We start from the raw sequence: 24,788 nt of genomic DNA on the forward strand, positions 1-24,788 counted from the left end.
TTTTCTAAGCATTTATGTTTTTGGTTGGTGGGTGGTATAAAATTCCTTATGAAATGGAGGTATCAATGTCCTAAAAAAAAAAAAAAAAAGGCAACAAAAAGTATTTTTCCTTTATAATAATCAAAATACCTTACTGCACACATCAGCTACTGTGAAGCCGGAGGCTCACCTGCCAACGTCCCTCTCTGAACAGACTGTTACAGCTGTTCTACCTGATTCTCCTCAATGACCTCCCACAATGCTGAATCAGAGCTTTCTACCTCTCAATTTCTCTCCCTCTCCTTTCCCATCTCTGTTGACCTATTGAATTTTCCCCTGCAGCTTCATGGACTGCTGGGCTTCATTCTGTTTGACCTCTGGTGTTCAGTGACTGACCCTGTGCTGTGCAGGCACTCACCCCTGGAGAGATACAAAGCCTTGGCTGAATTTCCCCTTCATCCGTCCAATGGAGAACTGACCGGGCCGAACAAAAGCCACCTCGCTGAACTGAACTCGAGCGCTCGTAACAGAGAATACAGAACATGGCTGGCTTTTCAAGCACTTTAAAAGAGCTTGTCTACATCCAGTCCCCTAATTGACACAGGGGAGAAAAGAACTGCCTAATTGCATGATTTAGACTCACAATACGCCCTGACAGATGACACTAATCACAGCGGGAATTATTAAGCCACGTTTCTTGCTTAGACAGCAAATGAGACACTATAAAAGGTCACATATATTGGTCTTATGATATGAATGCAGATTGTGGTTAAAATGGTGCATACGCAGCAGGGGTCATGTGTTTGAGTGTATACTTACTCATTAAAATGCATCCAGCAGTGCTCAGCATTGCAGAGTCAATATTAAACTATGTTTAATGCGGCCCTTTGCACTTGCGATGTCCCAAAAGACTATAATGACACACAACTAACAAAGATTGATTGGACAGAAGTATGATTGTTAGTATAAAGACAATCGCTTTTTTTTTTAAATATGTAAGCATAAAACTAAAATCAAGTAGTTAAACATACAGTTTGCAAGCTGTTTGTTTGCTTCAGCAGTAGCCGTCAAGTTGACTGTGGTGTGTTGGTTGGTGTTGGTGTGATTTTGGGTTGTTTTTGTGGTCAGTGGTAGAAAGTCAGATTGTGAATTTTTTATGTTTGTTGGGAACACCTACATTTTTTTTACTTAGTAATATATTATATTAATCAAGATGTTTAATAATAATAATAATAATACAATTCATGATATAATTTAGTTAAATAACAAATATGTATTACATTATATTTCATTTAATAATGATTTGTCAAATTAATATTTTATTTTATTAAAATGCTTAAAATATTTTGACTAAATATTCATATTAATATAATGATATATTTATTTCTATAATAATATAAATATAATAATATTAATATTAATAATAATTTATCTTTCTTCTATTTTTTCTTATTATTATAGGTAGTGGGTCCTAGGGAACACAAATAAAAGACACTATAGGCTACCACATTGCAAATACTTTGGATTTCGCATTGCACTCTTCATTTAATTTAATGAAAGATCAATATTTTTTAGGGAGAGTGCGTTTTATCATGAGAGAAATAATTGAATGCAGGAAAGTTACTTTGGGTCTTTCCCTCCATCACTCTTTCCATACATTTTGCTTTTCACATGCATATAATCAGCTTGAGCTCTGGCTCTGATTCACTCTGGCTTTCTGCCTCACTAAACTCTCACACACATCACAAGAGCTAGAAATCACACTCAGCGGGTGTGTGATGAGATAAAATCAGTCCACAACAGTGTCTTTGGGCACCAAAAATTAACAATATCACAATAACAGCTTTCGTTAGAGAGTAAACATGCAAACTGTTATGTGACACCCATGGTAAAAAAAAAATGCTTGTTTTCAATCACAGAAGCATGAGAAAGAATTGTAAAGGGACTAACTTAACAAGCCACTAGTCAAACATGTTCTCATTCCCTTTCAAACACCTGTATGGCATTTCAGTTAATTTAATATCTGTCCTGCACCAAATTGCAAACTATCATTGAATAACACTAGGTGTTCTTTGAATCGGTACATAAGCTGTGAAGTGTGATTACAGAGGAACATTACCATGACAAAAAGTAGATAAGAAATGCCATGGGCAACCCTCTAGGAGGTGTCATTTCATTTCAGCCTTGTTATTACTGTTGCAGGAGGGAACTAGTTCACACCCCCTGCCATTAAACACCACATGGGACTTTTTTCTGTTTCTATCAAAGTTAGCCCTTATGTATACACTCAATACATAATCAGTTTTGTTTGGGTGTAGTTGGTGCTCATTTATAAATAGTAGTAGTAGGTTATATGATTTGGGAATGTTTATGAACACTTATCTCGATGCATAAAAATGCCAGTGCCCTGTTATAAGGGGTCGACCTGCTCACTAAAATATGAACAAAACGTATTTTTAAGTGCATTTCTTAAAAGTTCTATTCAATGTGTTGCGTGTGGAACTTTTAAAATAAGCAAAAAAAACTGAATGCACCTTTTAATTATTCAAATATGAATAAAGGTGTTAATGAGTGTGGATCTAGAAAGTATGCATGGACCTCCAAGGCGACGTCTGAGTCTGTTGTATGTACAGTATTCTAGATGGGATCTGATGGCGAGGTAGTGGAATGTGTTGCATGCGTGCGGGATTGAACCAAAACTCAAAGGGGGGGGGGGGCGTTTGACGCTAACACATTATCACTTGAGTTGTGTATTTTTTTCCGTCAGAGTTTTAAAATATCTGTCTTATATAAGTATATAAATCATGCATTTTATAATTTCGTTGTATTTGTTGAAAAGACTCGCAACGTGCGATTAATTAGACACGCCACCACCCTGCCGCCTGACTGCAGAATGGATCGTTCCTCAGTAGGTGGGTCTTCGCTGCGGGCAACAGAACCGAGATCAATGAACCAGGCGATTTACCGAAACTGGTCAGACGAGCTAAGGTGGGAGTGAAATATCTATCAAGAGCGAGATTTTTTATTTAGAAGAAACCTTTATCTATTCAGAGCACGGATTATCACTTCACTCCGAAGCCACCACTGAAGTGTGCGATGTGGAAAATTTACAGCTTATTACTGTAACCTGATATCAACTGATTTTGAGAGTAGATTTTTTAATTCATCATTGGTTCACATTAACACAGTGGAATACAGGATGATCTTCGCAAACACGACCAACCCGATGAGAACTCCGTCATATCGAAAGCAGGTAGGTGAAGTGAGACATCGCAGTGGTAATGATGATAAAGACTACGGGATGGACTCACAGTGGGTCAGTAGATCCTTTACCTGGGACAGAATGTATTTAACTCCTCTTGCTCGTGCGCGCGCGCGCTAACGTACAGCGACGGTGTCTCAATATCTATCGAGCTGCCTACCTAGACAGCATTTTAGGGAGTGTGCGGCGTTGATTTTTGCTAACTTGGAACGGGATTATGATGGACGATAATGATGCACGCATCTATGGTGCCTAAAAATGCGGTCTAGGTAGTAAGCTCGTTTATGATTTGAGACGCGACCGTTGCCTTGTTTCGGTTTTGCGTGAGTTCTTCTGCCATTAGGACTTTTTGGATGTTAATCTTATCTATTTATGTTAATTTGGTGTATTACACAACACCGCTTCGTTTGCACTTTCACAATGCAATCTTTATAAAGTCTGTTGACGGAACTGTAAGTGTCTTTTTCCTGCTTTGGGATGTCACAGTGAGCCTAGAAATAGAAATGAGACTAATGAAATGTCATTTCATTTTACTAACACGCATGCATCAGACATGTTCTTCAGTGAATTCCTCCTGACATGTTGCACTTGTTAAAGATATCGTGTAGTATCCCATTAACGTTACTGTCTTTAAAAAAAGATGAAGATCGGCATATTTCGTGTTAATGAGTGCAAGGAGATGAGGATGAGAGAAGCCTGTGGTGAAAGTCTCCCATGGCAACTTGTGTCAGGAGATTCTTGGGTGTGTTCTGAAAGAATCTTTGCTTAATTAATATTCATGAGTTAATAGAATGTTTTCCAGCCATTGGTGGGTTAACAGAGGGTGTGGCCTGTGGAATTCTACTTGAACATTGCTTGTGTGCACTTTCCAAATCTGTGGATGTGAGAATTTATGGATGACGCGCGTGCAAACACACACACACACTCTCTCTCTCTCACACACACACACACACACACACACTCTCTCTCTCTCACACACACACACACACACACACTGCGTGAAATCACACATTTACACATGCATTTGCCTAGGTGCTCATGTGGTGGAGTGATGGCCATGATAGAGGCAGCAGAAGTTAATGGGCTTCAGGATTTCACAGTTTATAGGAACCATATGGTCTAGGATGACTACAGCGCATAGCTCAGGACCCAAGGGACACGCCAACGTATGAGAGATGGCTTGGATATTGAATGTGACCCCCCTCCTCTCTCCATCTCCCATTGCTTTTCTGTGTCTTAGTTACCCTTCCCATGACTTTGTTATTTCCCCAGTTGATAAAACTGGACATGTTCCCTGTGAGTCTGTGAGCACTTTTTATACAATACTTGAAATCAGTGTATTTTAATGTGTGAAAAATGATCAGCTATACAGTTGTTCGACGGATTGAAGAGGGAAATAGGACAGGATCTCCATCTGTCTGTCCTGCTCACCTTTCTCGTTTCATTTTGTGGATATGCTGCATGAGATCCTTGGGTGTTTTCCAACAACTTTTTCCATAAATCTTCTATACAATGCTCAAAGTCATCCATCTCTCTCAGCATGTGATTCTCACGCTGTTGTGAAAGGAAATGTGGCTTGATCTCTTGCCTCAGTAATTAACAGGCGCTAACAAGCTTATGGGGCCAAGTCCAGTTTCACCTCAGCGCACAAGTGTGTGAGCCGCTCATGTGAAAATGGGTCAGTGTGTCAAAAACAGAGAACTCCCACTAACCCGACAGAGTTACAGTCAGATGAACACATAGACTTATTCACATGCGCTTTTATGCATGCATTTAAGAACAGTTTGAGAGCCAGAGCCACTTTCTTTTCTAACCGTGTCTGTTGTTTTGAGGTTTTGCCGTCACTTTTGTGGTGACTTGGTTCTGTGAACAGTCACTGCTGATGTTTAACAGGCAGCCATTTTGTGACGGCTGGGAGAAATGGAGCCGTTTTAATGAATGACTAAGGAACAGGAAGTGAGTCAGTGATGTGGGCTGTGGTGGCCACTGCTCAGGGTGGGCGAGAGGCCCACACATCCTGTATCCCAGAGCACTCCTGCATCATGTGATCTTTCTCTGGAAAACATTCCTTCCTCTCTGCTAAAGCAGATTTATGGATGAAAACGCTACTCGCAGTATGAATGAACATGCCTATGTGGTGAGTTTGGTAATGCGGTTTTGTAATGAGACTCTTGAGTCAAACTCGAACCCCAATTGAATACACAACAAGCACTAAAAGGTGAATAAAGGCTTAATACTCACATATCTCAGTAGAATCTTTAAAGATTTTTGGCTTAGGATTTATTCTCACCTTCAAAAATATATTAGTTTGCCCGAAAATTGTTACGATCTGGTTCCGGAACACGTTACCTACATTGATGCACTGCATCCTCAATTTTCAATTTTACATCACGTCTACAATTTTATGGTTTCTCAAGTTAGTGGTATTACCCCTTGCATATTTTATCTGTGCGTGACAAGATTTGTCCAGATGTTGGCTTATAAAGTAGTTGGAGCAGTTTTAATTACTCGCACTTGCATCTTGCCTCCCTTCGCCATTGTATGCTACCGCGACAAAGCATGTATGCGACAAATGATGTCAGAAAAGCATCAGTATGTTACAATCGGTTGTGGTCTATTACTGAACTGATACCGAATCACCGTCATCTGCATCACGATGCATCATAGAAACGATTGATTTGACACCTCTACTTTTAGTTAGCTGTCAAGAAATGTTCAGACTTAATGGATTCAGTTGAGAGTTCAGAAGTATTGTAGCTGGATCTGATCTTAACAAACAGTAATGCTAATTATCAGGATTTACACTATACTATGCTTAAAGCTGCAGTCCGTAAGTTTTGCCTATTTGTTGCCATCTCTGTTTGAAACCTGCAGTTGGAGTTGTTTGTGGAATTATCTTTCTTGCAAGTGGGTTGTGCATAGCTCCAGTTCGGATGAATCTAATGTATGGCTTGTGGATACTGTACCTTGGAATCACAGATTATAGGCTACGTCTTGGAATATATGACTCAAATAAGAACCGGATATTGCCATCCAAACAGTTTCGATTGACATGACCAATGACATATTTAGCTGTGAGGTGAGGCTTGTTTGGGAAAAAAATAACGCAATTCATTCACAAGCAAAGATATGTCTGAGATTTGTACTTTTTAGAATACGTTTCCATCTTTATTGAAGCTTGAAAACTTCCTGCCCCATTGATTACAATTGAATGGAAAAGAGCAGTCAGCACATTTTTTAAAACATCTCCTTTTGTGATCCACTGAAGAAAAAATAAAGCCATATGGGTCTGGAACGACATAAGGGTGTGTAACGATGCCATGATTTTCATTTTTGTGCGTTCTGTCCCTTTAATCATTGCACACAGCCGTGTGGCAAGCGTTGAAAGGAACTGATGCCGCATTAGGAACTTCTCCAGAGTTATATGGGCTTGCATCCAGAAGAATAATCCCAACACATTCAGCTCTGGAAGAATGCTTAGATTGGACTGATATGAGAGTTGAAGGACGGACTGTGCCTCTAGGCCTGTTTGTGCTTCGCTTGGACGGGAATTAGACTGTAGGGAGCTGTGGATGTGGGCAGACTCACTGGCGATGACTGACTGTGCAATAATAACACCAGTTTACTACAGATAGAGTTAAAGATATCATCATGATGAATGGAGTTGCCTTGCCACTGCGAGTTTGAGGGGAGAGTTAGGTGGGGTTATTTTCTTTTTATGTTATAAGTTTGGATATTTTCTTGTAGAGTAAGAAGTTTGTCCGTGGTTTGTTTTGGAAGTCGCTATTTTTGTGTTTCAGTGCAGCCATTATGTGATGTCATCTTCTACGCATTTCCATTTTTCAAATCTTTGTTCTGCTCCCATGACAGCCTCCAGTGGCTCCGCCCACCCTCCCGATGGCCCCGCCCAGCCCGAGCACCAATAGCAGCACCAACAACAGCAGTAGCAGCAGCACAACCGGCTGGGAGCAGCTCAGCAAAACAAACCTCTACATCCGCGGGTTACTGCCAGGAACCACTGATCACGACCTGGTCAAGCTCTGCCAGCCGTGAGTATTGGCTGTTATATGATGAGTCAGAATCACCACCAGCCATGGTTCTGTTCTCCTGTTGCTGTGAGGTTCTGCAGCACAGCAGGGCTGGCGTCTGTTAAGAGCTTAACAATGTGAGATTGTCAGAATTAGGTCAAGTTTTGGGATAAACCCTGATGAGCCCCTGTTTACCCCGCAAACATCCACCACAATCAGCTTTTACAAGACTATACCACTAATAACCAGTTAAACCCCCCTCACTCATGTCAGTGATATTATAGTCTGTCACATGATCAAATTTTGAGGTTGAAGGCAACATGAAATGGTGTTCACAACTGACTTTACTTAAATAATCGAATGCGATTCCAAGTTTAAAAGGATATTTAATAAAAAAAAAAAAACATAGCATAGAACATTTTTCAGTTACACTGCATGGTGTCCCACAATGCAGTGCCCAAGTTCATTTTGCATTTCTGTTCTGGTTTATATCCCAAATAAGTGATGTTTTTCTATTCTCAACATTTTATACAGAATTTGATTAAACATTTTTTTTTTAAAGTGAGCCTAAAACTACATTCAGTGGTTTGACATCATACGTATTTATGAATGAAATGGGATACTTAGCAAAAAACGGGACAGGACTTTATATATATATATTAAGAATTGATTGCATTGCAACATTGCTAACCCTAAAAATATTACAAACGCTGATTTGTTTGTTGATTGACAGACTGTGTGCTGAATGTCTTTATTGAGAGGAAAAAAATCTACATGTAAAAAATCAAAAAGTGTTCATAATGTATGAACAATGATTATATTTTGAATGTTTATTGAATGTATATATGCACATATCCAAATATTTTAGTTTGAGAGTGTAGGTATACTGACTCAATTACAGCATGCGTGCGCTCCATGAGAGTTCTTTAGCGTGTTTTGCTCGTCACAGTTCTCTGATTTCTTTGCATAATTAAGGGTAATGTACTTTTCCACCAGGAATTCTCCTTATTGAACATGATTATAAAAAATAAAAAAAAGTTAAAATAATGCAATAACGTAAGCATCAATTACAGCCTTGAATCTTACATTAGTTGTCATTAAAAAGAAAATGGAATAGGATTTTACTCACGGAACTCATGATTTCATGTCATACTGACTTTATTTAGAACGGCGGAATTAAAAGAATTACATTGTATTTGTTCATTTTCTCTGTATGAACTAGAAACTTGAGAAATCAGATATTTTTAATGTCAAGTAGCAGCTTTTAACTTCAAGTCTTTCTCTTCTGAAGCTCGTAACACACACACACACACACACCAGTGAGTGTTTGTTTGAGATCCGCTGGTTCCTAACAGACGCTCTGGCTGCAGTAGTAGGCCAGCAGCTATGATTCAGCAGTTACTAGAGCAGGAAAAGTCGCAAGTCAAACGGATCTGCAGACGTTGTCAGGGGTTTAGTTACCAAACATTTGTGCGTTGCTTAGTTCCCTTAAATATTGCGAGACTGCTGTTCCTAATTTCATCCTGCTGCACACAATGGAATATTTGGTAATGCTATCACGAATCATCGTACAAACATATATGCGCGTGTATGTTTACATCCCCGTGAGAGCGCTTGTTTGTGCAGAGGTCGTCCTGATCCTGCATGTACTCCTTTCAAACATTCCCACCGTGGGTTAATTTACCCCTCGCTGCCCCGGGGAGACCAGTCATCTCCATGGTAATCCCTCAAATTGATTGTAAAGAGTCAGATGTGGGGCCCATAATCCTCTTGGCTTGTTAAAAGTGAAGCTGAGGTCATATGTACATATAACTAAACACAATACTACAGACTTCACGGTTATAATCACAACCGTATATTTTGGTTAAATCCATGAGGAATGTGTCAGTTCAGCTTTGAGGTATTGCGGTGACATGGTAACCTGGCTTTCTGGAGCCGTTTTAATCACAGAGAGTGAGCGTTCAGGGCAGAGCCACGGATTGATTTGCCTTGATCCGCATCAGGCTGAAAAACAGCCTCGCTCTGGGAGCCGCTGACAGAATCTGGCGGTGGGGGCAGGAAATGGGGCCTCCCCGCTGGAGCGCATGGGTCAGGGCCAGGGTCAGGGCCAAGGTCGCGCGGCCCTCTGGTGCATGGAGTCTTGTGATCTGTGTGTGAAATGTGATTGGCTCCGCTTTTCCCTCCCTTGCAACACGGCCCAGGGCGTGCCCCAAAATGCTGTTTAACATTTGCTTATGCAGCTCTGTTAAGCGTCAGGCTGAATAAATATTTATTCATCTCAGCCAGAGTTTTAATGACACAGGAAAAGGATTATAAATATATGAGCATATTTAAATTTCAGCAGGCCTCTGTGAAGGTGAATGAAAAACAGCCCTTTCCAGTCAGCACTACTGTCACGGCTCTTTCCTGCGCAGCCTTCCTGAGAGAGACATCAATAAATCTAAGCCGGCATGAGAATATATTTAATTTTTGGCACTTGAAACGCAGTAATTTCATAACTGTGTTCTGTTGGTTCAAAGGTTCAGGGGCAGTACATCTTTTTTTATTCATGTATTAAATTGGTCAAACATAGCAGACATTTAAAATGCTTTTTAACTTCCTAAAAAAAATATGAAGTTTCCACAAAAATATGAAGCAGCACAACCATTTTCAACACTTAGAAATGAGAAATGTTTCTTCAGCAGCAAATCAGCATATCAGAATGATTTCTGAAGGATCATGTGACACTGAAGACTGGAGGAATGATGCTGAAATTTCAGCATTTTCATCACAAGAATAAATTACATCTTAAAATACAAAACAGTTATTTTAAATTGTAAATATATTTCACAATATTACTGGTTTTATTGTACTTTCAGTCAAATGAATGCAGCTTTGGTGACCTTTCTTAAAAAAATTATATATATATATATATATATATATATATATATATATATATATATATATATATTAGGGGTGTAACGGTTCACAAAATTCACGGTTCGGTTCGATACGATACACTGATGTCACGGTTCGGTTCGGTTCGGTTCGATACGTTTTAGATACAGCAAAATGTAAAAACATCTCAACTTTTCAGAATGCCGCAAGCGCACCGCGGGTCATGTGACAAGAACCAACCAATCAGCTTCATCCTTTCCCGTAACAAGGTTGAGAGCTCAGCCAAGATGAAGGAACAGCTGATCGTAGTTGTATATGGATTGCAATTTTGAAATAAATTTAGTAGCAGAGCTACTGCAAGCGATTTTTAGAGCTGCAAATCCATTTATCCTTCGCTGAAATTTCCGCGTCTCATGGAGAGAGCACGTCATTGTTGCTTAGCAAAGACAGACGCCTCATGAGCGCTTCTGCCCGAGCGCTTTGGAAAGGAGGAGAAAGACGTGCTTAGCGTTTTCCACGCGTTTTTAGGAGCGATATGTGAACGGCCCCTAAAGCGCTCGCTCACTCAGCACGCGCTGAAGGCTCGTTGCAAAATGTCTAATGCATTTAACAGACCAGAAATATAAGATCCTAAAATAACCAACAGGTCTGGTGTTTGGGTTGGATTCCCTGTAAGCTATAGTGTCTAAATGCTGCAGGGATAGTTTGCTGCGTGCATGTTTCTCCTTTTTTTCGTCTTTTCCCAGATAGTACTGACGCATATATCCCAGATATTCCCGCTGGCGTTTTTTTTTTTTTTTTTTTTTTTTTTTTGTAATCCCGCTGGTGTACCCTGTCATGTTGCAGATGCGACATACCGTTGTTTTTTTATCCACCACTCTCTTGCCATCACCATTATAGCTTAAAGGGAATCCAAAGTGCACCCAAACACCAGACCTGTTGGTTATTGGGGGATCTTCTCATTTCTAGTCTGTTAAACGCATTGGCTATTTTGCAACGAGCCTTCAGCGCGTACTGAGTGAGCGAGCGCCTGCTGAGTAGCCTAACATAAACATATAAGATGGTGTTTTTTTCTTCTTCGGGAGTGTCAGGGGCGTTGCCTGTTACGTTGTTTGGGTTATTGGGCTACCTTGTTGAACGCATATCATTATATTTCTATCTCTCTCTTTTTTTTTTTTTTTTTCCAAATATAATTAATTACTCCAACGAACCGTTCGGTATACATAATGCGTACCGCGTACCGAACCGAAAGCGTCGTACCGAACGGTTCAATACGAATACGCGTATCGTTACACCCCTAATATATATATATATATATATAAAATATAAATGTTTCTGCAATAAGAAGTTTTTGTAATGTGCATACTTGTATTCGGCATGCATTTAATATTCATATGACCTACTACATTTAACAAATGTAAACTGCACTGAGTGCGATATCCCACAATGCAATGCTTCATTTATATTTTCAGTGTCACAAAAAAGCTTGGTCAATAAATTTTCCTGACTTCTTATTCGGTCAGACTTCCAGGAAATATAACAAATATTGTACCAAATATAAAACATTGGACACAACTTTTGTGAGTGACATGTAGCGTGATGTCATGTGCACAACCATGTAGCATAATTATACTGTAAATGAAATGTTAATAGTATAATTTGTATAGTCGCACATCCTGTTCTTAAAACAGTGTATCAAAATGTATGAAAAAATGCACAGATAATCATTCACCATTCACTTACTCCAGTGTTTATCCCACACTATTAATCACAAGTTACTTTTCTCACACGCACACACATGCAAAGACAAGTGTTTCCTTTGAAGCGTGTTGATTTGTGTGCTGTAATAACAGATTTCTCACAGACACTCCATTGCAGCAACTCAATCCTCGTGTGTCACACAGTGACCCTCTAAAGCACGCAGGCTGTCGGCATCAAGTGTCTGTTGATGATTCTGTCACAAGCGTGAATTAAATGCACCTCGAACAGACTTTGAGAGCTCTTTTGGGTGGATCTTGTTTGAGGTCCTCCAGGTCATGAATTCCTGTGCTGTGGGTCATTTGACACATTTACTGACTCGTGAGCTGAGCCCATGCTAACTTCTCTTTTTTTCTCTGTCTGTAAACAGATATGGTAAAATCGTGTCCACCAAAGCCATTCTTGACAAAACTACAAACAAATGCAAAGGTTTGTCATTTAATTTTATTCTTAAACTTCTTACACTTTTTATTCTTACAATTAACACTCTCATATCATGTTATGTATTTTATTTTTTTTTACCTTGTGAAAAGTACTTTCTTTGTCACGTCAGTTGGTTTTACCATGGTATTTTTTATTTTTTCAAACAGGACAATATACATTACTGGTTAAAAGTTTGCAGTCATTGTACATTTTTTTTTTATTGTATTTGAATGCACTCTCTTATACTCAGCAAGTCTAAATTAATATTATTAATATTTAAAATAAATAATAAATAGTTTTGAACTGTGTTTTAAATAGTGCTGTCAAATGACTAATCGTTTCTAGGGTTGTTGCGATAACCGCACTATTGCAATACTATTGACGAGCAAACTGCAGAGGACTGCAAGAAATGCAGCAACCGTGATTTTTGCGTTTTCTTTTTTCATAGGGTTATGCCCTTGCATTTGATTGCACAATGTGAACCATTCTGATTTGTACAGAGGCCCCATAGATTTGCACTTAATAAGCCTAAACAGACAGCAAATGAAAGAGAGAAAGTCTCTTGTCCACACAGATTCGAGGATCAGAATGAACCGCATACCGCGCTATAGAGCCACTCAAAATTACCGCAAGGGAAATTCCTTCACTGCGTCAGCCCTAATCGCATCCAAAATAAATGTTTTTGTTCTCATAATATATATGGTGTACTGGTTATTTTTATTATGTGTGTGTGTGTGTGTGTGTATATATAGTATATATTTTACAAATATTTACATGTAAAGTATATATTTATATTCATATAATTTATTTATATAATTTATAACTGTTTTGTGATGGTTGTTTATGAGTCCCTTGTTTATTCTGAGCAGTTAAACGAAAAATCCTCTAGGTCCTGCAGATACATCTTTTGCATATTTGACAGTGACTGTATGAATTTGAGATCCATCTTTTCACACTGAGGACAACTGAGGGACTCGAACACAACTTTTAAAAAGGTTCAAACATTCACTGATTCTCCAGAAGGAAACACGATGCATTAAGAGCCAGGGGGTGAAAACTTTTTAAATTTGAAGATAAAGGTAAACTGTACTTAAATTGTCTTCTGGTTTACATGCAAGTATCTTCTGTAACTTTCGAAGGGCAGTACTAAATGGATTTTTTTTAATTCAACAAAATAAGATAAATTTGGACTTCTTCATCCAGTTCAAAAGTTTTCACCCCCGGCTCTTAATGCATTGTGTTTCCTTCTGGAGCATCAGTGAACGTTTGAACGTGTGTGTATTTATATATATATATATATATATATATATATATATATATATAATAAGTATACACAGCACACACACATATATTATGTAAAAAAAATAAAAAATTTTTAGATGCGATTATTCGATTGACAGCACTAATTTTAAAAAATTGTTTTATTTCTTAGAATTTTCAGCAGTCATTACTACAATCCTCAAGGCCACATGATCCTTCAGAACAGCATTTTTTTAAATAGAATTGGTTTTTAAAATTATAAAAGCAGTATAAATTATACTGTCACTTTTGATCAATTTAATGTTTAAAAAAATTTAAATAATCAATAATTACTCATAGTTGAATAATTTCAACTTTTGAACAGTAGAGAAAATACCATGATAATCATAATCATTTAGTAATATTGCATATGAATAAGTACTATCATATTATCACGATACCATCACTAACTGATTTAAAAAAAACACTTCCAATTGTGACCCTGGTTATGTGATGAGCGAGTTGTTATTTAAAGATGAGTGTTTGGTCTAGAGGTTAGTCATAGATTAAATAGGTTGTGGTAATGCGTTATGTTTTCTTTGTAGGGTATGGTTTTGTGGATTTTGACAGTCCTGTGTCCGCACAAAAAGCCGTCGCAGCACTAAAGTCCAATGGAGTCCAGGCTCAAATGGCCAAGGTGAGTCATCCATTTGTGACATCACTTCCAAGTAACTGGTTCATGACCTGTCTGCAAGGATGATTCGGGAAATGTTGATGTATAACATAAACATTTAACCTTGGGTGTCTTTTCATGTGCATTTCTTCCTTGTTTCTTCTTTCCTTTTCTTGTCCAGTCACACACACACACACACCCACATACACAGATATGCATTTCCTGTGTATCTTTGAGCCTCAGAGAAGGAGGTGTTTAATAATCTTGCGGTGACCTTCTCCTAGGTTCTGCTGGCGTTTCTTCCTGCATCTTCAATTTTTAATCTGCCCTCTTTTTCCTCTTCCTCCATACTGTCAGCATCTTGCACTTCCACTTCCCCGTTACTTGTGTGTGTGTGTGTGTTTACTGTGTAAACATGTCAGACGCATGCATGTTGAGGAATGCTGACATCTTATCTTGGCCCACCCTCATTTCTGCTGAGGCGTCTAGAATAGTGAGCTGAGATTCTGCCTTCAGCCAGTCAAACATCAAAATGCTGCTTGTAGCGCATCGTGTGTCCTCATTAGCTGAGGGACGAGTACAGAATTGTATTGAAGCTTCACAAAGTACTCAAGCACCACAGCACAGCACAGACAGAGAGTATATACCACTTGAAGGTCTCACGCTTGAAACACCAGACACATGATTCCATTGGAAAAAATGGGCGGGGTGTTGCCATCTTCACCACTGTGGGAGTAGAGATGTGCCATATTGACAAAAAAACATTTTGTGCTGGTATCTTAACGACTACCATGGACAACTGACTCCTAAAGTTTTGATATTCTTCGTATTCTGTGTGGTCAGTTCACAGCATTGATAGAAATTATTATTTTCCAATAAGTTTATATCGATATTTACCTTTTTATGGTCATTTTTTTTCTCAAAGTGTGCATCATCTTTTGAGTCAAATTCTTACATTTAATCAGTCAATAAAAATAATAGTACATTTATGCTAGGGACGTGCCCGAACCCGAAAGCAGTATTATAGTATTGTACTACGATCAGCCTTAAAGGGAATAAATATGAGATATACAAGAAAAATGTATTTCAATGCTTTTTCTAACAATTATATCATTGGGTAATTATTCTGTTTATAAATTGCGGGCATAAAATGCGCATTTGCTTTTTACTTTCACTTAAATGTACATTTAGTAACTTTTCAGATGCTTTTATCCAAAGCTACTTACAATCGGGCAATACATAAAGTGATTCTTCTTAAAGGGATACTCCACCCCAAAATTAAAATTTGGGCATTAATCACTTACCCCCATGTCGTTCCAAACCTGTAAAAGCTTCGTTCGTCTTCGGAACACAATTTAAGATATTTTGGATGAAAACCGGGAGTTTTTTACTTGCTTGTTACTGTCCCATTGACTGTCAAGTAAATTACACTGTCGAGGTCCAGAAAAGTATCAAAGACATAATCAGAATAGTCCGTCTGACATTTGTGGTTCAACAGTAACGTTATGAAGTGACGAGAATACTTTTTGAATGCGTAGAAATCAAAAATAACGACTTCATTCAATAATTCGTCTCCTCTATGTCTCTCTGCATCACTATAGCGCCATTTTGGCACAGCTGACACAGAAGAACGTACACAGTTTGCGTTCAGCGGATTTTCTCCAAAATGGAACTACGGTGATGCGGTGAGACGTAGAGGAGACGAATTGATGAATAAAGTCATTATTTTAGTTTTCTTCGCGTTCAGAAAGTATTCTCGTTGCCTCATAAGTGACTGTTATCATCTGAATAGATGCATGAAGGATGCTTAATAATGCGTGTAATGTGCCATGTGTTTTCTGAATACAGCAACAGGAGCAGGACCCGACTAACCTGTACCTGTCCAACCTGCCCGTGTCCATGGATGAGCAGGAGCTGGAGAACCTCCTGAAACCTTTTGGACAGGTCGTCTCCACCCGAATCCTCCGGGACACTAATGGAGTGAGTCGGGGAGTGGGTTTTGCCAGGTCAGTGACATTTGGGTACTGATTTTGTGTGTGCGCCTATGTTCATGTCTGAATAGGTGTCAGATCTACACTATTTGTGTGGATATGTTGTGAAATGTCACATTTTCTCGCTCTATTTTAAGGATGGAATCAACAGAGAAGTGCGACGCCGTGATCTCTCACTTCAATGGGAAGTTCATTAAGTCCTCCTCTGGGATGCTGGGTAAGTGTTCGGCACAATGTTCTTTACAGTGCATATATAGTCTGTATTGTCCTGTAAGTGAGATATGTGTGTATGTTACAGGTGCATCAGAACCTTTGCTGTGTAAGTTTGCTGACGGCGGGCAGAAGAAGAGACAGAGTCAGGCGAAATACATCCCCAATGGACGAACCTGGACACGAGACGCCGAGGTGAGACTAGTAAGTCCTGTTTATAATTGTAGTGTGTCTGTGTGTGTGTGTGTGTGTGTGTGTGTGTGTGTGTGTGGCGTGAGAGCAGGTGAATCAGGGTGTGTTTGTGGCTTATAGCAAAATGAGCCATTCTTACATGACATCATACATCAGCCTTTGTTTGGTTTCCAACCATTTAAATCTGATTATTAAAATATTTTAAATGTTAAAGGATTAGTTCTCCTCCAGAATAAACATTTCCTGATCATCTACTCACCCCCGTGTCACCCAAGGTGTTCTTGTCTTTCTTTCTTCAGTTGAAAAGAAATTAAGGTTTTTGAGGAAAACATTCCCGGGTTTTTCTCCATATAGTGGACTTCAGTGGGAGCCAATGGGTTGAAGGTCTAAATTGTATTTTCAGTGCAACTTCAAAGGGCTCTACACCATCCCAGTCGAGGAATAAGGGTTTTATTTATAGCGAAACGATCAGCCATTTTTATCTTGACTTCACGCGTTACATAATCACGTTGGAAATGTCACACGTCATATAGACGGAAGCACTGAGTTTACAAAGTTAACATGCAAAGAAATCAAACGTTGTCTACAAAAAAAGGTAATTAAAAATTGTCTGACAATTTTTACGTTTGAGAAAATGAGATGGAGTTGTTTTGCCCTACACCACCCTTTTTAAACCGAAGTACACAGCCTAAAAACTATCCATGCGTGACTTTTCCAAAGTGTATATAAATATACCTTTTCAAGATCAGGATTGTGTAGAGCTCTTTGAAGCTGCACTGAAACTGCAATTTAGACCTTCAACCCGTTAGCTGCCATTGAAGTCCATGGTGTGTCAGGTTTCCCAAAAATGTTCTAGCCCTTTAAGGGTTAATTGTAAAGTGAAACTGCCTTTATAATGTGTATGAATCCAGTAATGTTCAACTTTTCTTTTGCTTTCTTTAGAGTGGAATGACCTTGACCTATGACCCTAACACTGCCCTTCAGAATGGGTAAGAGCAGCTTGAACGTGTCATAAATTGCTGATTTATATTCATAATGTACATTGTCTACCCTATTCTATAGAGCCCTGCATGTGATATGCAAAAAATATATATATATTATCAGGGCCACAAATTTATTTTCTTAGTTTCTTAGTTTTCTATGTTGTACTAATCCGTTCCATTATTTTACTTAAACTCATAGCTATGCTGTGCTAATGTATTCCCTTATGATGATTAAATTGTGGCTACGTTATACTGATTTATTCCCCTTGTTTTAGTTCAGTCGAGGCCACGCTGTACTAATTTGCTCCCTTGTTTTAATTAAATGGAGACCACATTGTACAAATTTGTTTGCTGTTTTTAAGCTAAATTGCAGCCACTTTGCAATGATTTGTTCTCATATTTAAGTTAAATCATGAGCAGGTTGTACTAATTAAAACCCTAATTTTAGTTTAGTCATGGCCATGTTGAACCCCTTTGTAGTTTCATACTAAGTATAGATCAAATATGTTAACATATTTACTGACATATCATTCGAGACTTACGGATATAAAAATCATGAAATTTAATCTGGAGTGCTACTTGTACATAATGCACATTTCTTAGTATTAAGCCTAAAATGTGTTTTAATGTCACTGTTGAAGAGGATTGTATGAACTTTAAATAATATCAGTCTTTAAATGCAAGACATTTAAACCAGTTTAGTGTACTAAAAGTACAATTGCAGGGTATTTTTATCAAGCACTTAAATATTTTAATGTTTTTGTAGTGTACTTAGCATGAAATAAATATATTTCAAATCCATTTAGAATGTTTATTTTTCACTAGGGCCAATTTGATCACAGATATCATAATTAAATCCAATTAAAACATTTTTTTGCATTGTGTAATTGCCATTAAACAGTTAAAATGATGTACAGATGTCATGCAGACCCTCAAAAACACTGTATCCTGATGTTACAGGTACTATGCTGCTCCTTATGCCATGGGGAACCGGTTAATGGCTCAGCCAGGAATGTCCCCATACATCTCTCCCATCTCTACATACCAAGTACTGCTCCTTCATCTTCACGGTCACATGGTGTTTCTGTCCAGCATCTGCTTCCTGGCTAACATCTGTATTTGTGTCTCCAGGTCCAGAATCCTTCATGGATGCCACATCAGCCTTACATCATGCAACACCCGGTAAGGCCAAAAGATTCTCTCTTTTATCTCTCTGCATCTCTTGTTTTGTTCACGTCTCCTTCCTAACAGGAGATGACTCACGAACAATACCGCTTAAACTAGTCATAAAGATGCGTGGGTGTGTGTTCACACACACAGTATTTCCTGTTTTTGTCCTATTGTGGGCAGGATTCCTCTGTTATTTAGAGCAGATGTATATTAATAGCTGTATTTCTGGCTCTTTTTCTGTAGTTGCTGATTGTGATTGTCTACTCTGTTTTTTGACTCAGGGAGCCGTTCTGTCTCCCTCTATGGAGCATCCCATGTCACTGCAGCCCTCTGCTATGTTGGCTCCCCTCACCCAGCAGATGGGCCATCTCACTCTGGGCGGCACTGCAACTGTATGATCCCCTCACACAGATTGCACGAATATATGGCACAGGCATATTTGCTAATTAATAAGTAATATTTACACCTGTGTTTTTAATAAAGCCACATCGTTCTGCTTTCCTGCAGTTTATTCCTGCCAACACAGCAATGCCAGGAGCTTACATCCCTCAATATGCCCACATTCAGCCCTCTGCCATCCCTCCTGAGGTCAGTCCCACACTCAGGTTATCAAAAACAGTTATACCACGGCTGCTACAGTCTTCTGAATTGTCTAGATGTTGGTACAGTTTTAGCTTGAAAAACTTTTCAGAGAATTTATCTGAAGTGAAGTATATTTTTAAAGTCAGATTGGGTTTTTTAAATGTATAAAAATTCTATGTATAAACCTTTATTTTTAATTCTGTGAGATTTTTTTTTCTCACTGAGGCAACATTTATTTTAAATAAAAAAATAGAATAAAAAATAAAAAAAAAACTAAAGACCGTAATATTGTGAATATATTTTCAAATTTAATTTATTCCTTAGATGGAAAATCTTAATTTTTTATCTTCATTGTCACATGATCCTTCAATAATCGTTCTAATAAGAAACATTTATTATCTCTTTTTTTCTGGATTCATTGACGAATAGAAAGTTATATAATTATTTAATATTTTATATTAAGAAAATAAATAAAATAACAAAAAAACTTCACTTAACCCAAAATCGTCAATGGTAATGTATACTGGAAAAATATTACATTGTTACATTATAATATATTATATACATATATATATCTTTTTTTTTTTTTTTTTTTTTTTATTAAAACAGATTACTAAAGTTTTATTTAGGTAAAGTTCTCTTTAAAATTCCAGAGCAAATTACCTACTGTTTTTCAGCAAACTCAGTGATCCTCTGAGAAAACTAATCCCGTCCGAATGCGAATGTCTGTGATTGCCGATGATATTTTATTTCACAACGCGTTTCCTTGTGTGTTTTGGCCAACGTGAATTACCGTAGATGCTCTTACCGCGCGGATGTTTGATAGATTTGCTTAGCGGCAAATAAATAATAATAAAAAAAATAATACAAATAATAAAATCAAGAGCAAGATCGCGTAAACTGTTAATACCGGCTATTGTAATATCAGCATCAGGTAAGATTACTCACGATCATTTATTTACTCCGTTACATAATGTTTTAATTACATTTAATAAAAAAAAGGAAAACAAGTTAAACTAAAGAAATCACACATTAACATGGTTTTGTTATACTAGCCATTTAGTATTTATTGTGTAATAATACTAAGGAAATCATTCTGAATGAATGCAATGCACGCATACAGAGCGCGTGATCTCTGTGACGCCCAGATGCACAAATCAGACCCTCCCACCTCTGTGATAAACACGGAGATGTTAGTCCTGTCCGAATCGGTACATGAAAATCACAGACGTCAGGTGGTAAGAATCGAAACTCAAACGTAGTTTAGAAAACTAGTCCCGTCCGAATAGTGCTTATCACACAGTTTTGTCTGAAGCAAAATTGATCTTGTTTTGACAATATTTAGATATTTTTATCAGAAAGCCACACACACACACACAAAAAAATATTTTTTTGGGGATATTTGTTTAACGAAATTCAAGTTTTTAATTTCTGTCTATGATCTTTTCAGCAGGAAAGTGGTGTCCAGCCACAAGATGTGTCCTCTTCAGATCCTTCATTGTACCCTTTCCAACCAAACAAGCAATAAAACGGTATTTAATTATAATGTTTTAATTCTTGTGGGGATTGGTGTTCTGATTATCACCCATATAAAATCCATATGACTTCCTATCTTCTTTAAACACAAGAAGTTGTAGAATGGTGACGGTGCTGTTTACCATATAATAAAAGAAAAAGTTGAGGTCCAAAAAAAAAAAAAAAAAAAAAAAAGTATTTTCATCAATGTCAAACCTGGTTTAATCTGTGCAACATTTGAATGAGATTTTAGGGTTACAGCAGCTTAATTTTAACACAAAGCTTCAGAAGAATAAAGCACACAAACCATTCTGTATGGACAACTTTTATGGTACTTTTTGCCGTTTTTGTAGTTTTGTTCATTTTTTTTTGGTGTGCTATTCCATTAATTTGAGTCCTAAAATGATTTTGAATCACCTTTTATATGCAGGACACCACTAGCATTCTGTGTTTGACTAGTGCTGTTTTTTTTTGTTACAGGTTAACCGTCTGTGGTCCGCAGAATACCGTAACAACATTTGCTCTCTTTTAGAGGAAGTGACATCAGAAAGGAAGTGACGCTCATGCACGGGTTGCAGGAAATTTGTCCATGATTTAATCATCAACAAGAAACCTCAGAAAACTCTTGTGCAAGCATTTTCTCCAACAAATCAAGACAAGGCAATATTACATCAACTATGGACAACGGGAGGGAGCAGAGTTTTATTTTGCTTGAAAGAGGAAGGAGAAGATGACAAATGCTTATTTTTTACCAAGAACTATTAACACAGACCATGTCTGTGAGCAACATTGAGTGATGATGATAATGGTGATGACACCTTTCGATGCATGATGTTTATTATTTTTTTTTAAGTATGGTTTTTATTAAGTTTTTATGGACTGTTTTTCAAACAGACAAAAGAAACAATTTTTGCGGTTGGAGTCGAAATGAAGAGCTTTCTGTTTGCTTTTTTGGTCTTCCACTCTGGCTTTTTAGTAGTTCAAATATTAACCTTTTAAATAAGGTGGGTGGGGTTTAAAATGGCTGATGCAGTGCTTGATGGCTATTGGTCCTTGCTCCTGTCTCTCAAAGCAAAGGCTTTTCTGACTTTTAATGTTGCTCTGAATCAAACACGTTTGTTTCAGGGATTGTGTGTCTGGTGTGGATGAATCTTCTTTCCACAGAATCCTATGTACAGTCTTTCGGTAGATGTAGAAGTGTATGTTGAGACGCAGGTGAGTGGGTGGGGTTTAGTGGGAGGCGGGTTTGAGTGGGTGGGATCAAGCCAGATGAGGTATATAAAAGGGATGTTGTGGATTTGGGAAAGCTGACATTGTTCCTTCTGTTCACAGGATGGTTGTGATTTTATTTACAGTGCCATTTTTTTTATTTATTTAACATTTTTTCTTTTTTTTGAACACATCAGGATTTTATTTGATGCTTTGAAAAAAGGCAGAAGTGCAATGTTTCTTTAGGTAGAAAGCAAGAAACTATACAAATTTAACTGTTTAATAGACTTTTCTCAAGTCAATTAAAGAAATTTAACTTTTTTTTTTTTTCTTTTAATCCTTGAAATATCAGTAATGCCATTTATTATGTAAATTAAACCTACATCTGTGGCCTAACAGATACATTTATAGACATACAGTAGCACAGTTTTGCAAAGATACGTTCCAAAAGAGAAACTTCAAAAAGTTTTTGAATAAATAATGCAATTAAAACATTCGTCCTTGCAATTTAATAAATAAATGTGCAGCTTCAAGGCACCTACTTTCCACCAAAGACCTTTTCTGCCTACTATTGAACACAATAGTATGGACTATTGCTATAGGTTTCGATCAAACTGAATTGTAGTTTGTGTCTTTTTTTTCCTCAATCTTGGCTCTCAGCTTTAATCTAGTTCATTAGTGTGGACATATGATCATCTCTAAGCAGTTGGACGGAGGGAAAACTTGATCACATGTTCATAACGCGGTTGTAAACAAGCCTTTCATCTGTCTGTCATACAGTTAGTTAATCAGATTTCTGTGTCTGTGTGTGGTTGTGTATTTAGATGTCCAGGTCAGCTTGGCCTTTGATCTACCTCAGAGTTGTATCTGTTGTCTGATTGGTCAGGCTGCGGGTCTATCCTGTCCAATCAGATGTATAAGCACCAGCTCAGGAGCTGGTGTCATGCAGAACTTCATCTTTATGCGTCTATTTGTCCTCCTCTTTAAAGAAACTTATGTTTTGTATCTGTATGTCTTTCTGTTGGTGTTGTTTTTTTTTGTTTTTTTTTGCATTGTGATGTTTTGAGCTTGACTGAGTGGAGAATTTCCTTATGGTCTTTTTTGTCCATTTTCTTCCTGATAGGTGCAGCAAAAAAGGAGAGGCTTGTTTAATTTTTCCTGCATTTTTTTGGTCTTTTTACAAAAATCCGCATGAACTACCTTGTCTGGATTTTTTTTTTCAGTTTGCTGCAGCCTCTCCATGTTTAGAGGCCTAATCTGAAGAACCAAAGTGAAATTATCATAGTGAATAACGTGTGTCAAAAAGCAGCACATCGTAGTTTCATTGGAGAAATAGTGTCTTTTATTTCAGATGTCAAAATAAAGGCTTCCAAACTGCAATCATCCACACAGTGTATAAACAGGACTGTTGTTGAAATACTGAATTGTTTTAATTGTTTTATTGAACACCAGCCACTTGCACGTCCATGATTAGTTTGTTTTTATTTCTTTATTTTTTTTTTCTGTTGTGAAAAGAAAAGATTTTTGAATTAAAAGAGCTAAAACGTGTGTTTTGGGTGATTTTTTAGGAATTTCACATTATAAATATATGGTTAGCTTGCTGATTGAACTAATTCTGTAGGAAATATTTGATTGTCTTTGAGACAATACAAAGAAAATATCCACCATTATGTTCTGCTGCAGCAGCTTTATTCTCACAAACAGCTTTATCAATTTATTATTTGTTAATATATGTTACTAACCTGAGAAATGTAGCTTTAATTTAAAAGTCGCTTTAATTTAACTCCAAAATCTTCCAAATAATGCACTGATATTACCTGCAGGTGGCGCTGGAAACCACGAAAACAATATCTCCACAACACGTGTTTTTTTAAATTAATTACTGTTGTTGACATAGTTGTGTACATATTTAATAATTGTATTTATACATATAAATCCAGGTTTTTGCCATAATCTTATTTACAACAGAACTATTTGATCTTTAGCCGACAGGGCTTCTGTTGATGGGGTCTTTGTAATGTCAGCCTACAGGGTTTTATCCACAGTACTTATTATTCAAGATTCAAGATGACTTTCTTAGCCTAAGGGTGTCCAGACCTGCTTCTAAAGGTCCAACTTCCTGCAGAGTTTAGCTCCAACTAGCTTTCCTGGAAGTTTGAGACTGCATGCCTTTTAAATTGGATGATCAGGATCAATTTAACTTATTTTGTTTTCTAGGAAACATGTAAGTATGTATTGCAGTTCTGAAGTCCAGTGCTTAATGGAAAAACATGATCTTTGAACAAAATGAGAAGGATGTGCACATCTCCATCCTGTTCAAAAGTTTTCAACCCCTGGCTCTTAACCCATTGTGTGGCCTTCTTCAGCATCAGTGAATGTTTATTCTAAGTTATGCATGATGAGTCCCTCATTTAAAGTGTATCATGTTACATAGAATTTCAGCATTAAACGGTTGAAAAGGAAATGTGAAAATGACGTCAGTTTCACACAATATTATTCGTATTTCCTTAAAAATTATTGACAAATCCAAGGTGTCTTTACTAAATTGCAATTTATGTGAATAAGCACGAGTCCAACCCAGTGTAATATAACAATGTTTTTTAATGCTCTGGAGATCAAGGACCACCCGTTTCAAACAATATCACGTAACGTAACGTTAATTTAGCACAATCAGATTATGCGCGACAAAGGTAAATG

The 24,788-nt window shown here is 37.6% G+C and overlaps 1 protein-coding gene across 3 annotated transcripts; it reads left to right on the plus strand.

Annotated features, from left to right (window-relative positions):
• The first annotated feature begins 2,912 nt into the window (after positions 1-2,912).
• On the plus strand, positions 2,913-23,639 carry LOC113110960 (RNA-binding motif, single-stranded-interacting protein 1-like). Of its 3 annotated transcripts, none has more exons than XM_026275292.1 (14): positions 2,913-3,232; positions 7,112-7,290; positions 12,275-12,333; positions 14,172-14,263; positions 16,088-16,245; positions 16,368-16,447; positions 16,529-16,644; positions 17,575-17,621; positions 18,576-18,663; positions 18,747-18,797; positions 19,067-19,177; positions 19,293-19,373; positions 20,821-20,899; positions 21,363-23,639. In XM_026275292.1, exons 1-13 carry the CDS (start codon positions 3,179-3,181, stop codon positions 20,893-20,895), a joined length of 1,191 nt encoding a protein of 396 aa, XP_026131077.1. In that variant the 5' UTR covers positions 2,913-3,178; the 3' UTR covers positions 20,896-20,899; positions 21,363-23,639. The 3 variants fall into 3 exon arrangements, with proteins under 3 accessions (XP_026131077.1, XP_026131078.1, XP_026131076.1); XM_026275293.1 differs by having other exon boundaries at positions 2,914-3,232; positions 16,529-16,635; positions 20,818-20,899; XM_026275291.1 differs by having other exon boundaries at positions 2,915-3,232; positions 20,818-20,899.
• The last annotated feature ends 1,149 nt before the right edge of the window (positions 23,640-24,788 follow it).

The sequence above is a fragment of the Carassius auratus genome, chromosome 11 (assembly GCF_003368295.1).
Source record: "Carassius auratus strain Wakin chromosome 11, ASM336829v1, whole genome shotgun sequence".
NCBI classification, from domain to species: domain Eukaryota; kingdom Metazoa; phylum Chordata; class Actinopteri; order Cypriniformes; family Cyprinidae; genus Carassius; species Carassius auratus.